This window comes from Chamaea fasciata, unplaced genomic scaffold, assembly GCF_029207755.1.
Source record: "Chamaea fasciata isolate MVZ Bird 193981 ecotype frontalis unplaced genomic scaffold, bChaFas1.0.hap1 SCAF_4, whole genome shotgun sequence".
NCBI lineage: Eukaryota > Metazoa > Chordata > Aves > Passeriformes > Sylviidae > Chamaea > Chamaea fasciata.
Genome location: NW_027094089.1, coordinates 12,513,715 through 12,529,322, shown reverse-complemented (window position 1 = coordinate 12,529,322; position 15,608 = coordinate 12,513,715). Strand labels below are relative to the sequence as shown.

Here is a 15,608-nt window from a genome sequence, read left to right as displayed (position 1 = left end):
GGGTCAGTGGAGTGACTGACTAGCATTGTCATTACAAATCCATATGCATCTCTTTCTGAAGCTTAATTGTAGAAGGCCAGTAAGGATTTTAACTCTTGTTTTTGAAAGCCATTGTTAATGGTAGCTTTATGTAGAGAGTAATTGGCAGAGTGGAAAGGCCTGGAAGAACAGGAAAAGGATTCAATTTTTATATTCTTTGTAATCATGAAAAACAGGGGAGTACATGTACCTATTTAAGGCTGAATACTTTAATAAAGAGAGGCCGAGTTGCTAGGGGACCTTGAAGGGGCAGGAGGGCTAAAGCTGTTTGTTTTATTGAGCTAGAGGTAAAATGAGTGAAGGATTTCATTGGTGGCTTAATTTTCAAGATGGTCCTACTTCAGTGTGGTAAGGCTTTGCTCCATTCTTCTGGAAAAAAAACCAAACCCCAAAAAACAAAAGACGAACTCTCTGCAATAATTTGTTACCCTTCGCATAACAAATTATTGAGTCCTTCAAGTATGTACCACACAGGTAAGGGACGAAATTGTATGTATGCCAAAATATAACTAACACTCAATTAAAACTGGGCTCAAGCTCAGAAGCAAAAATCTTTTTGAAACACTGTTGTCCAATATGCAGGGTTGTGATATTTGTATGTACATGTCATCTGTGTCATTTGTATAACATTTGAATACATGAATTGGGGTTTAGGTGATCTGTGTCTAATTGTCACAACTAGCTGGATCTAGCTCTGTAGTCAGTGTAAACAATAATGGAGAAACTGCCATAGACTGAATTAATACAGTCTAGAAGCTGCATTCTACATTGGTAATGAGCGCCAGCTATTTTGGAACAATGTATCTTGGCTTTGGCTTTGCCAGTCCCATTTGTTTTGGGAGGGTTGTTTTTAATTTTTGACGCTTGAGTAAGTGGCAGGTAGATTGACAGAAGAAACTTGGCCTCCTTGGGAGTGTTAAGTCCTTCACTTTGCAGAAGTTACTGTTCAGTCATTAGATTACAAGCAATCATTTAATGTCCCTGTCTGGGAACTGCCTTTGTAGGAATGGTGTTGGAAATGAGTGGTTTGATCACTTAAATCACTGGCGAAAGTATCATCAAAAGCAAGGTTTTGTATAAATTTGTTGACGTGCAGCAAAGTTTGATGGCAAGGTTCACTATTGCTTATTACATACATGAAGCACATAAAGAAAAATTTGGTTGGAATGCATCTACAATGATTTATGCAGAGAACGGGAATGCAAAAAGGGTAAGGATGGAAAAGGATAAGACTGCAAAAGGAGTAAGGGAGGTCCTCCCTTTGGGTCACAAAAGTGGACCCCTTGCAAAATGTAGCCTCAGACTTGATCAACAATTTTCTAAAGAATGTAGCAGCATTTAATCATTGACTGCTGGAATGCTGACACAATCAAATACTTTACTATAAAGTGCATGTGCACCAGTGCACACAGTATGGGGAACAAACAAGATGAGCTAGAGACCTGCATGCAGTCACAGGGCTTTGATCTTATTGTGGTGACAAAAACATGGTGGGGTAGTTCATGTGACTGGAATGTTGGCATAAAGGGCTACACCCTGTTGAGGAGAGACAGACCAGGAAGGCAGGGTGGCAGAATTGTCCTCTGTGTGAGGCAACACCTGGAACGTATCGAGCTCTGTCTTGGTGTGGATGATGAGCTTATGGGTCAGTGTAAGAGGCATACTTAGTAAGTGTGACACTATCGTGCGTGTTTGCTGCCTCATCAGGAGGAGGAAGTGAATGAGGCTATCTACAGGCAGCATGAAGCAGCCTCCAAGTCACAGGCCCTGGTTCATTTGGGAGACTTTAACTGCTCTGACATCTGCTGCAGAACCAGTGAAACACAAACAGCCCAGGAGGTTCTTGGGGAGCACAGATGTCAATTTCCTGACACAGGTAGTGGAGGATCCCACAGGGAATGGTGTGCTGCTCAACTGACACGAACAGGAAAGGCCTTGCTGGAGATTTGACCATGATAGTGTGGAATTCAGTATTGGATGAGGAGAAAGCAGGGCAGCAAGTAAGTTTACAAGTACAGAGCACTAACTTTACCTTCTACAGGGAGATCTTCATGGGCAATGTCATGGGAACAAGTCCCACAGGGTCCAAGAGACCTGAGGGGTCCCAAGAGAGTTGGTTGATATTTAAGGATCCCTTCCTCCAGGTTCAAGAACAATGCTTCCAAATGTGCAAGAAATTGGGCAAAGGGGAAGAGATCTGATGAATAAATAAAGAACTCCTCCTGACAATGCATTAAGGGTAAGCAGAAAATACACAGGAACTGGAAGCAGGGTCAGGTCACTTGGAATGAATATAGAGAGGTTGTCAGAGTATGTAGAAAAGAGACGAGGAAAGCCAAGTAAAGAATGGCAAAGACATTCTGGCAGACAATGTCAGGGACAACAATAAAGGCTTTTTCAAATACATCAATAAGAAAAAAGGATAATATGGGCTGATACTAAATGGAAGTGGGACCCTGTTAACAGGGGACACAGAGGAGGAGGAGGCAGAGTTAGTGAATGCTGCCCTGGCATCATCGTCACTGACAAGACCAGCCCTTAGGGATCTCTGACCCAGGAGACTAAGGAGAAGGAAGGATTGAAGGAAGACTTTCCCTTGCTCAAGGAGGACTGAGCTGGCGTCAGGCAAACCTGGCATCCACAAGTCCATGGGCCCTGATGGGATGTATCCACAAGTGCTGAGAGAGCTGATAGACACCAAGGTGGGCAATTTACAACCATCTTTGAAATGCTGTGGTGATCAGAAATGCCTGAGGACTGGAAGAAAGCAAATGTCACTCCAGTCCTTAAAAAGGGGCAAGGAGTATGACCCAAGAAACTACCAGCCAGTCAGCCTCAGCTCAGTCTTTGGAAAGGTGATTCTGGAGGCCATTTCTGTCCACATGGAGGACAAGAAAGTGAATAGGAGTAGTCAGCATGGATTCATTAAAGGTAAATCCTACTTGACTAACCTGCTTCCCTTCAATAATGAAACAACTAAATGGATGGATGAGGGGAAGGCAGTGGATATTGTCTACCTTGAGTTCAGCAAGGCTTTTGACACTGTCTCTCACAACACCCTCACAAGCAAACTCAGGAGGTGTGGATTAGATGAGTAGACAGTGAGGTGGATTGAGAACTGGTTGAATGGGAGATCCCAGAGGAGTGTAATCAGTAACACAGGGCCTGGCTGAAGGTCTGTCACTAGTGGTGTCCCCAAAGGTTAAATACAGGTGCAGTATTGTTTAACTTCTCCACCAATAACTTGAACAGGTGCACAAATGTCTTCTCAGTGAGTTCACTCACTACACAAAGCTGGAAGCAGTGGCCAATACAGAGGGGGCTGTGCAGGCCTTCAGGCAGCCCTCAAGAGTTTGGAGAGATGGGCAGAGTAGAACCTCCTGGAACTCAGCAAAGGCAAATGCAGTGTCCTGCACATGGGGAAGAATAACCCTGGGCACTAGCAGAGGCTGGGGACTGACCCACTGGGGAACAGCTCTGTGTATCCTGGTGAACAACAAGCTGTCCAAGAGCTATCAGTGTGTCCTGGTGGCCAAGAAGGCAAATGATATCCTGAGGTGCCTTAGGAAGAGCACTGACCACAGGTTGAAGGAGGTGATCCTGCCCCTCTACTCAGCCCGGGTGAAACCACATATGGAGTGCTGTGTCCAGTTCTCAGGACAAGAGACAAGGTGCTCCTGGAGCAAGTCCAGAGAAGATGACAAAGATGATTAAAGGACAGGAGCATCTCTCTTACAAGAGAAGGCCAAGAGAGCTGCACTTGGTTTGGTGTCGAGAAGAGATGACTGAGAGGGGATCTTATCAATATATCTGAAGGGAGGGTGCCAGGAAGATGGATCCAAGCTCTCCTTGGTGGTGCTAGGCAATAGAGCAAGAGGCAACAGACAGAAATTGATGCACGGGAAGTTTAACTTGAATATAAGGAAGATATTTTTACACATCCATTACGGTGCAGGTGATTGCACACTTGAACAGGTTGTCCAAAGAGGCTCTGGAGTCTCACTCACTGGAGATATTCAAGAACTGTCTGGATGCAATCCTGTGCTGTGTACTCTGGGGTGATCCTGCTTGAGCAGGGAGGTTAGACCAGCTGACCTGCTGTGATCCCTTCCAGTCTTAACTGTTCTGTGATTCTGTGACTTAACATTTACAAAATGATTCAGTAAGGTTTTCTGTAAGCTCATTAGTAACTTAGTTGAAATATTAAGAGATGGCAACATTCATACTACACTTGCTGTAGTGTATTTAAGTCAATTCATACATGCACACACATAGACATAAAGATGTATACTAAAAGGTAAAGATTTCCCCTCAAGTTTAGTAAAATATGTCAGATGGCTTTGTATCTGTCAACATGTGAAGAGTTAAGCTTTGAGGGTTAAGTGTATCGGCCCAGGCCCTGTCAACAGCTTTTGGTGATTGTTCTCCAAGTACTGTTGAACTTCAAGAGGTGGACCACTTAGAGGGAGGTGCTGGTGCAGCCTGCTGTGGCCTTGGAGAACTCAAAGACCATCACTTAGTACTGCTGCCTATAGGGTTGTGAGATGCTTGGCTTTAGCCTTCTATCATTCTCTGTTCTGGCCACAGTCTGGGTCAGTTGTTAGTGGAATTCTCATCAAAAGGTGCAGTAACAATAGTATTGTTCCTTCTGGGCTATGATTTAGACAAAAATAATGTTCCAAGGCTGTCCATTAGAAAACAGCAGTTTGTTAGGCAGAAGTTCCTAGGAACAGACTGTTTCTGCTAAGCTAAAAATGAGCTTAACTGTCCAGGAGCCATTAATCAAGGTCATTATCTAATGAGAATTCCCGAGGACATGATAGAGTGACCCTAGGGGATGGGGGGAATGCACCACCACAAATGGGCATAACAGACTGCTACTGCACAACGATACTGGGGATCACTGATTCACTGCAGCAAGAAAGCTTATGAAAGCAGTTAGGACATGATAGATGCGTTGTGTTTTGATATATTTTTTAGGACATGGTTGTCTCCATGCTGCTTGAAGCTTTTTGTATAAATTTGGTTATAAAAGTCGATATTTTATAATGTTTTCAGCTGTAGAGAAACAAAACAAGCTCAGAAAATGTGAAGTTTTCATCCAGGTAACAAGAAGCATTTTGAATTACTAACCAAACTACAACTACGGAAAGTCTAGTGTCAGGAATACTTCTTGTATATGTTTCTCATTGGCAAATACAACTGGTGAGATCTGTGGCTTTAGATTGCACCAGCAAATTCTGCAAGTATCCTGTTCACTCAAGATAAAGGACAATTTTTATTTGTCCCATAGGAGGCATTAGGTTGAGTATGTGAACTTCATTTTGGTAGTGAATGTAATAAAGCTACTTATTTTGCTGTGCTGTAGTTCACTGCATGAAATTCAGAGTGGTTTTTTTAGAACAATGGAGCTGAGGCTTATCACACAGAAGCAAGGCCATCTTGAAAATTAAATCTTCAGGATCCCCCCTTGGAAAGGCTCTCCCTTTCTGCCTATCACTGGGTAAATATGCTGAGGTTGTCACATTGGCTGATTGTCTTAATCTATACAGTCCAAAATTTATTTTCTCCCTTGCATTCTTGGATAATATTATGTCTTGAAATTATGATAGGTTACGTTCCTTGTCAACAAAGGTAGCTTTCAGCTTACCTCATTAGAGAATATGGTTTTAAAAAGATGAATTTTTAGTTTGACTCTCTCTGGAGAGCCTATTCAGAGGACTTAGCATGAGGCCTGATGCAGAAGAAAACTGTTCATAGATTTCATGTGGCTGTGGATCAGTATGAATATAAGGACAGTCCAAAATGATGTCAGATTTTTTTTCTATTTTCAGTGTTTTTGCATAGCAGTAGCTGGTAAATTCTCTCTACAGCAGCCTTGACTGAAAATATTTCATTACATTTATATTCCAGCTCTGTAAACAATTCTTATTTCTAATTCTAGCCTTCCAGTTCTAATTAATGTATGCTAATAGTAAACACCTTCCACATACAGAACAATTTACTTTGCATATGACTTACTACAGTCAAATATATACACCAGTAGGTGTGGTTCTACTTAATTTTTTGTATGGCTCTTTCACTTAGCAATAAAAAAATCTTCCATTTTAATTATAGAGGGAAATGTTTTACAAGTGTAAACCCACAAAAGTTGACAGCAAGAGTTTTTGTGGAAAAGTGCTAAATAACTTTTAACTTGCTCTTTTGCACTTGCTAACACTGAACTATTTGCCCAAATGTAACTATTATTATCATAAAGTGCTGGAATTCATGAATCTTCAGATGTATATGAACTAGAACTAATACCTCTTTTCAATTTCCTGTAAAGCAATTTTTCAGTGTCTACATTCTGGGATGTTAAAACAGATTAGGAGGGATGTTAAATGTGACCTTCTTATGAGTTTTGTTTTAGATCTGTTCTTTGCCAAGCTTGACATGTGAAATTAATTTATCATTGTTAAAAAATCTAGATTTTTATCTTCCTGTCCCTTAAAAATTGGGAGTGGTATTTCAGCCTTTTAACTGTATCTTTTGCCTTTGTTACTCTCCTCTCATCCCAGTTTCTGGTTTGTACAGAGATTTATTATTAAAACATTCTTATTTGCAGGGAGGCTGTGTAGATTCAACAAATCAGAGCCTTGCTCTGCTCCTTATGAGCCTTGGGCAGCGGGATGTTTCCAAAGTCCTGTTGGGACCTCTGTCTTCATACACGTAAGTTGTTTTGTTCAGTTCAATTACACAGTCTTTTTTTAATTCACTAGTTTTATTGCACAGCTGTTTTCGTATATGGAAGACTTTGCCTATGGTAACGAATAGGACAACTTGTACCTAACTTCAAGTGAGACAACTGGTGTAAGTTGCCTAGAGTTTTTTTCTACATGTTAGATGAGTCCCTTACTGTTCTATATTACTCCTGTTTCTGAGAATCGCAGAGACAGGGTTTATTGATGGTTCTTGACCTGGAATGTATGTGTACATCAGTTGGCTTTTTGTTGCCTAGTGTACAGTACTGTTTTCCCTAGTGATCTCTCTGTAGCTGTGTCATTAAATGTTGTGTTTCAAAAGGCTAGCCAAAATCTAAAGCTGTGATTTTTCCTGTGAAACAGCTTAAGGCTTCAGCTCATGGAGCTGTGCTATTTCGAGGCTTTACTGGGCAGCAGAATTCTATCTGGTCCTTCAGTCTCGGTTTTTACTAAAGCTTTGTCTGTAGCTGGTAGTTTTTCAGAGAATACAAAAAAAAAAAAGTATTGCTAGTTGTAAACACAGGTTACAGAATCACAGAATCATCAAGGTTGGAAAAGATGTCTAAGATCATCAAATCCAACTTTTGACTGAGCACTTTCTCAACTAGACTATAGTGTGAGGTAGGGTTGTTTCTTCAACACTTCCACAGATTGTGACTCCACCACCACCATGGGTGGCCCATTTCAATTCTTAACGACCCTTGCAGTGAAAAAACTCTTCCTGATATCCAACCTTCACTGCTGCAGCTTGAGGCCATTTCCTTTAATCCTGTCACTTGTTGCCTGGGAGAAGAGACCAAACCCTCATCTGGCTACACTCTCCTTTCAGGCAGTTGTAGAGAACAATAAGGTCCCCCCTGAGCCTCCTTTACTCCAGGCTAAACACCCCCAGCTCCCTCAGCTGCTCCTCACTGGACTTGTGCTCCAGACCCTTCCTCAGCTCCATTGCCCTTTTCTGGTCTACCTCCAGCACCTCAGTGTCCTTCTGGGAGTGAAGGGCTCAAAACTGAACACAGGATTTGAGGTGTGGCCTCATCAGTAATGAGTACAGGGGAACAATCCCTGCCCTGGTCCTGCTGGCCACACTATTGCTGCTACAGGCCAGGATGCCATTGCCCTTCTTGGCCACCCGGGCACACCCTGGCTCGTGTTCAGTCACTGTCACAGCACCCCCAGCTCCTTTTCCTGTGGGCAGCTTTCCAGCCACTCTGCCCCAGCCTGTGGCACTGCCTGGGGTTGTTGTGACCCAAGGGCAGGACCCAGGACTGGGCTTTGTTGAACCTCACACCACTGGCCTTGCCTCATGATCCAGTCTGTCCAGATCCCTCTGCAGAGCCTTCTTGCCCTCCAGCAGATCAACACTCTCACCCAGCTTGGTGTCATCTGCAAACTGACTGAGGATGCACTCAATTGCCCCATCCAGGTCATTGATGAAAGTATCAAACAGAGCTAGCCCCAGTACTGAGCCCTGGAGAACACCACTGGTGACCGGCCACCAGCTGGATGTAACTCCATCCACCAGCACTCTCTGGGCCCGACATACAGACAGTTTTTTACCCAGCAAAGAAGGTACCTGTCCAAGCCATGGGCTATTACTGTAGGTCCCTAGGGCCTCCTTCTGAGCCTGCTGGTATGAGCATTGGCCAACTTAGTCTTCTGGAACCTGCTTAGTTAGCCAGGACTGATGGAAATCAGCTTGGTGAGCACTTCTGCTGGCTCCCTCAGTGCCTTTGAATGAATCCCATGCCATCCCATAGACTTCTGAGTGTCTAATTGGCTCACTTCATTGTGTATTGCAGAAGATCTATTCTGCTCCCTGCACCCCAGCTCAGAGGGCTGGTTGCCCTGAGGATAAGAGTCTTACTGTTAAAGACTGAGATAAAGAGGACATTAAGTACCTTGCCTTTTCATCATCCTTGATGACAATGTTCCTTTGCGCATCCAGTAAAGCATGGAGACTTTCCTTGGCTTTCCTTTAGTTTTTAATGTATTTATAAAAACACTTTTTACTATCTTTCAAAGCACTGGCCAAACTGAGTTCTAGGAGAAGCTGGTTAGGGAAACAGCATCCATGACAAAAAATTTATTTTTTCAGATTTGCAAGGGATTTACAAGATCACAGTTATTTCTAGAGGCTGAGCAGTTATTCTTTAGTCAAATGAAGTGAGGTTTGTTTATCTGATATTGGCATAAAATAATAAGAGTATGAACTGTCCTTTTTCGGTTATCATGGTACCGGTGCTGTATACGTGAAAGGTACAGTACTGTGATAACTGAAGAATGGTGGTGCCATCACATGAGAGGTGAAAATTACCTAACTGCTTTTCTCAACTCCTGATACCTTGGAAACAACATTCATCAGATTTTGAGGGGAAGACAGGGAAGTGTCCCATTGCACAAAGGGGAAGTAATCCCCTGTAAAGTAAGTATTCATGTGGGAGGTTTCAGAAGAATAGATATTAGTGTATGAAGTGCACAGTTAAGCATATGAGACAATCCAATCATTTGTCATTGTGAGTATTTTTAAATTTTTTACCCTTTTTTTGTTCTGTGAAAATCAAGCAAATGCACTAGTTTATTTTGTAAGCATCCTAAGTTCAGGTTGGTGGGTTGTCACTTCTTCCAGGCTAGGTGTATGCAGCAGGGATAAAGGTCAGGAATACACATATTGCAGCAGCACATTGTAAAATCTATGATTCTGTGAGAACCTATGACTCATCAGTCCTGTGAGGATCTGTTCAGATAGAATGGAGCTTTTTATGTAGCACTCCCATGCCCTCAACTGGGGCTGCTTATAAAGGACTGGTAAATTTGGCTCTCAAGCAGCTCATTGGATACACAAGCTTAGGAAGTAAATTGCAGTATTGTCATGTTCCATGTCCTTGTCCCTTCTTTTCTCTCAGAGCTCTGACATCTCTGCATTTAACACTTTCACCCTACAGAATCTGAAGTTACTTAAAAGCTATGTTATGCTAGATTGACTTCCCTGTCCAGCGTAATATAGCATGAATGTGACAGTTCAGCTGGTTGCTGAGAGCATCACATGAGAACAAAATGCTGTGGAATATGTCCACTAGAATGAGGAAGTTTCTTATTTTCATGGGAGACATTTGTTCAATGTCTCCTCAACTAACAATGGGGAGTGGAAGGGCAGGCAGCATCATGAGCAGAGCTTTCCTGAGTGGCAGTGGGGCTACCAGTCTGCATGACCGTCAGCGTCCACATTACCCCTTTCTTAGTATCCATATTTCACAGAAGCAAATGCCTTTCTGTCATGCTGAGCTTAAAATCAAGTGTAGGGCTCTGGCCATGCCACTAACACACAGAGGTCAGTCTGGCAGGACAGACCTGTCTGCATGCAGGTGGATCAGCATGAGCCAGGGATGCATGAAGGACAGCAACAGGAAAGCCTGAGTGCCCCAGTCTGTGGCTTTGTAGGGGTTTAGGGGCTTCAGGAGGTGGGGCTAAGTGACTCTGCCCAGCCAAGCTGACACTTTCAGTTGCTCCCCTGACTAGGGATGCTTACCCTCAGTTCCTCAGTCTATCTCCTTCTGGGAAGGTCTCTGGCAGGACTCAGGAGAGCAGTGCTGGGGCTGCCAGTGCTACCTCAGGGCAACAGGGTAACTGATTCAAGAATGCACTGTTAGTGCACAGGTCTTCTCTCACACTGGTCTGCTAGTTGGTTGCTTTGCCCAATACGTGAAGTTCTTGTGTAGTTTTTGGTAATTCTTAGCAGGCCTTGGGAAAAAGACAGATAAACAGGCCTTTTACTCCTGTTGTTGTTGGCTGTAAGTTCTCCAGTGTGGCTCATGTAACTGTCCCTGCACCTAAGGAGCAGCTCTGTTCAGCTCCTGCCTTGTTCTTGCCTGAACACACAGTGTAAATTTTCAGCAAAATAAACCTTCTTTGTACCTTTCACCCCCTCGCTCAGTCCTCCAGCCTGTGCCTGTGTGGTTGGTGCAGCCTGCACTTTTTTTTGAGGTGCCCACCTGTGACCCAGGCTAACCTCAAAGCTAATACAAACCTGCTTTCTGTCACATACCCCTACCTCTTCTATTTTCAGGGCTCATACCACTTGTGCTTCCAGTGCTACAAGACAAAGCTGGCCTTTTGCTGCTTCTACATTCTCTCCTGATGTCCCCAGGCAGCCTCCCCCTTGCTCCCATCCAGTGAGCCTTTCCCATGTACATGAGGGCTGATATTTTTCTCATTCTGCCTTTATTCAAAAGGGAGAAGAGGCAAGAGATGCAGGGTAGCCAATCTATGTGCAAAGAGGTAGGGACTGAACTGATCGCACCAACATATTGCAGTTTCCGGATGACCATTTAGGATTTTTCCCTGAGTTGCTGGCTCCACATGGCCTCTGGCATTTTTACAGTTTGTTCTGTGCCCTTCTTGCAGTTCAGCATGCCACTGCTGCTGTTTTGGGCTTGGCTGCTTTCTTGTCACACTGCCAGAGCCTGTGAGAGGATCCAGCTTAAGAGAAGGCTGATACAGAGCTTGTTGTCTGTCAGCTTTACTGAAGCATTTGTGCCAGCATATGCCCATTTGCCTACTATAGCTGCAACCAGAAACCTTGCAGTTGGGGAGGCATGGAAGAAAAGGTGCTTTTCAGTTCTTCCTTTCAACTGTTAGTCCATTTGAGAGATGAGAGAGCTGGTGTCAATGCTGAGACAAGCACAGTCCAGAAAGGTGCAGGAGAAAGTATACATGGCATTGGGAGCAATGTTCCCACATTCACCCTGCAGAGCTATTTAGCAGATTGCCTCAGAGATAAGTAATGTCATCCGAAGCACACACCAGTGTCGGTAAAGCAGCCTCTCTTTTTCCACCTTCTGCCATTTTCCTCTTTTCCTGTGCATATATCTGAGTGCAGGAGCAGCAGCATGCCCAGCTGAAGTGTATAAAGCAATTTTACTTCTGCAATTTTCCTTGTACTCCTTCACAATTTCTGTGAATAGAAGCTGCCAAGAGGCTTTCAGAGTCCTCATGATGTCACGGTGGGGACAGGCTTAGGCTTTTGGTCTCCTTCTTCTCATTTTGTGCGTACTTACTCTGATTTGTTGTAATGTTGTATGTGTAATTAGCTTGCAATTATGCTTTCAGCATGTAGAGCAGACAAGCCAATGTGTGAACTGGATATCCACATTCCCTTTCTTTAAACTAAGAAAAGCACTTAATAATTTCTGGAGGACATTGAATCTTAGTTCAAGACTGCAGACTTGCTTGTGGGCATGACTGGAAGAGTCCAAACTTCTGTCAGGAGCAATTACAAATATTCTGTTGTAGTCTTTTGCTGCAATTGCATGTTCCCTCTTTTGAAGAAGCCAGTAAAAATGTTTTCTTGGATGTTTTTGGTTTTTTTCTTTTTCTATAGTTTTTCATGTTACTCACCCTGCAGTCAGTGTTTGTTTAGGATCACTGTAATTGTTTAGTTTCTTCTTGCCTTCTTGTCTGAAATGATGAAAGATGGGGGGGTTGTTTGTTTTTGGTTTTGTTCCGTTTTGTTTTTTGTTTTTTTTTTGATGAAAATGAGAAAACAGGAAGAATTCTGAGTCTGAATGTAATTGTAATGAAACATTTGACTGAGAAGTGGAGAAGTCAGTAATCAGTCAGAAGTCAAACATATGCATTGGGATCTCTCTTCAAGTATGCACCCAAGTATGCTATCCCTGTTTGGTTTTTTTCTTCCTTAAACATTGGGCAGGGGAAAGGAGAATCACAGGTTGGTATGGGGTTCATATAGCCCTGATGAAGGGTCAGCATCAGGAGTAAATGACCTTGCCTGGCTACATTTCTCTTCTTTCTTTCTTCTTCCCTCACTATTTTGTCTTGCTGTATTACCAGCCATTCCTCTCTCTGCTTATACAGAGAGTGCAGAGTTTTCAGTAGGGGTCACTAGCTTCCTCTACAATGCAAGTGAGAACAGTGTTTGAGCTTGTGGCCCTGTTTCTCTGTTTGTACTAAGCAATATTTTTGTATTTCATTCACCATACTCATTGCTGGAATCCATGTTAATACATAATGCTATTGGACCTTCTGTTTTATTTCTTAAACTGTATTATTTTCTCTCATTCAGAATTGAGTTTCTGCGACACCTCAGAAGCTTCTTCCAGATCATGTTTAAAATTGAGACAAAGACTGCTGAGGAAGAGCACATGGGGGGCGAGAAAGTCTTAATGACGTGTATTGGCACTGGATTTTGCAACCTCAGTAAAACTATAAGATAAAACAAAACATCTACAGACTTCATGGAAGACAGAAAATGCTGCGAAGATCTAATAAAACCTACCTGTCTCTACTTGTTCAGGCATAGGGAGACCTGTGATGATTCCAGTGGAGGGGTATCCAAGCTCACTGCATGTAAACAATAAAGCTGACTTTACACTGTTTAGATCTGTTCTATTTATAAATGCAATGCCAGTATTCTCTGCTATTTGGAGTGGCTCTCTGGAGTCTCAGCTGACTTGGGACTCTTTGGACTGTATTCCACTGAATGGGACACAAGTGCCTCATGTCACTGTGCTCTCAAAGCCTTAATGAGGTGAGTGCCCTGGTTTTATGTATTTACTGATTTCACTGGTGGCTTTTTCTGAAAGATTTAGATAGAAAGAGAAAACAAAATCAACCAAAACAAGCTTTGTATTGCAAAACTAATGATCACAATGGAAATACTAGATGCTTGAGGTAATTGCAGAGAAAAAATTGGCATGAAAATTAAAGGTATGACTGCAATTCTTTGTTTATACACTGCATGCATGTAGAATTTGTCAGATGCTACACTCCTGTTTACGTTTACTAAATTCACAGAATCAAAAAATTGTCTGAGCTGAAAAGAACCCAGAAGGATCACTGAGTCCAGCTCTTAGAGTGAATGGCCTGGACAGGGATGAAATCCATGACCCTGGCATTATTAGCATCATGCCTTAACCAGCTGAGCTCATCTCAGGGTTGGAGTTTCACAGGAAGAATAAAATATCTGTCTTTTACTTTTCCTAGTGTTAGAATACTGCAGAAGAGATCACAGCCTATACTGACTTATTTTAGTCTCTTTTGCAAAGATGGGCATGGGAGGAGAAACCTCCATGGCAGCTTTTGACTTACCACATATATTCTTTTTAGGTTTGTTTGGCATGCTATACACGTGGTTCATGGTTAGTTGTAAGTAGTAGCAAAAAAAGCTGTAGGCTTTGAGAAAGAAAAATATATTCAGTTCCACCATCATATTTTGTGCCTCTGCTCCCTTTTTAAGTGCCAGTAATTCTGTTTGGGCTGTATGCTTGGATTGACAGATGAAAGGAAGTTTCTACAAGGTGGTAAATATTTACCTATGAATGCTTCTGGTAGATTCCAGGCAAACCTGTTGAAGTTAACGCTGAACTTCTGATACAAGGGAAGAAATTTGTATTTGACTTCAGACTATATTTCACGTGTCTGGAGAAAAATATAACTGTCTCAAAAGCTGGTGTATAGAGAGAGCAGATACTAGTTACTGTGTTAAAATGGTTTTTCAAACTTTATCTGATGCCACTGTAAAGTGGGCATTACCTCTGTAGAATGAAGAATATATATGGGACCCAAAAAGGACTTTGACAAAGGCTCGGTATTTGCTTAGTGTTTTGTTAACTTTTGCAGGCCTTGTGAGTAATTTTTTACTGTACTTTGTTCTTGTTGCAATCTGTCAGACGTGATTTGAAAAAATAAGGTATTTTTTTCCTAAATAAGGTTTTACTTCCCTTTAAAGCAAAACAGACAACAACTGGGGAAAAAAGAGCCTGGAGTTCTTTCCTGAGCCCTTCATAACATAAATGGCTGTCTTGAATTGATACATCAAAAAAACAGCTTTGGGAGTTGCCAGAGAGGGAGGAAGGGAAAGGGTGAAGCCATTCTTATCTTTTACTAGCTTTCCAAAATTTGACTTGCAGCAAAGAACTCCTAAATAAAACAATGGAAAATTAAATAAAATAACTTGACTCTATTTTTTTTACATTTCAACTTGGAAAAAGGATGTAGGCCTGAAAGAATTTACCTTGCTCCCCTCTGTCACTATGTAATGAAAAAGCTAGAAACTTTATGAAATAAAATTACCCTAAATACAAGGTGCCACTGATCCAAAAGGTGAAATATACAAACTAAGATTAAAAGCCACTAGAATAACAATATAAAGCTTACCTTAATTAAAGATTCAAGTTTGTGCCACAGCTCCAGTTTCCAAAATTTGCTTAAATAAAAATCTTAAAGTATTGTCACAACTTCAAAAATGAAAAGCTTTATTATTTTTAAGCTTAAATATAAAGCTGTGCGTTTTTCAAGTGTTCCAGTTGCACCAGGCATAGAGACAGCAATAAGTTGCCCAAGCAGCAGAATCTTCAGCAATAATTGTCACACAATTACCTGAACTTAACCTCAATGTTAAAATTGGACTGGTAAGCCTTAGCCCTGCTGCAAATTGCATAGCTGTACAGCACAACATTTTCTGCAACTCTGAATTTGCTTGTTGCCTTACAGAGAAAAATAAAGGTATGTGAAATGAATACATTCTTCCAGAACATTCACTGTTTGGAGAAATAGTAACAATTCCAGGGGAGGTTTTAGGTAAGAGTTTTCTTAAAATTATTTGGCCTTCATATTCTGGGACAAGTACTTATTAGAAGGAAATCCTGCAGATAAAAGCTGATTGTTTGACAGCAAAACAGCAATTGATATCTGTTTTGGTGGTCTGATCACACAAGGAAGTAAGATAATTTTAGAGCTGGATAGAGGAAATGAATTTTTGGTGAAAAAAATTCAGTGTTGGTAGCACAGACTTTATGGTAAAGATAGTTA

The 15,608-nt window shown here is 42.0% G+C and overlaps 1 protein-coding gene across 1 annotated transcript in view; it reads left to right on the top strand.

Moving 5' to 3' along the window:
* The window catches only part of RCL1 (RNA terminal phosphate cyclase like 1), a 43,360-nt gene extending 28,076 nt beyond the window's left edge, over positions 1–15,284 (top strand). Inside the window, exons 8-9 of the mRNA XM_066180856.1 lie at positions 6,647–6,750; positions 12,862–15,284. Of these exons, the coding sequence (XP_066036953.1) occupies positions 6,647–6,750; positions 12,862–13,012 (255 nt within the window). The 3' untranslated portion in view covers positions 13,013–15,284. The remainder of the gene's footprint in view (positions 1–6,646; positions 6,751–12,861) is intronic.
* Positions 15,285–15,608: the final 324 nt, after the last annotated feature.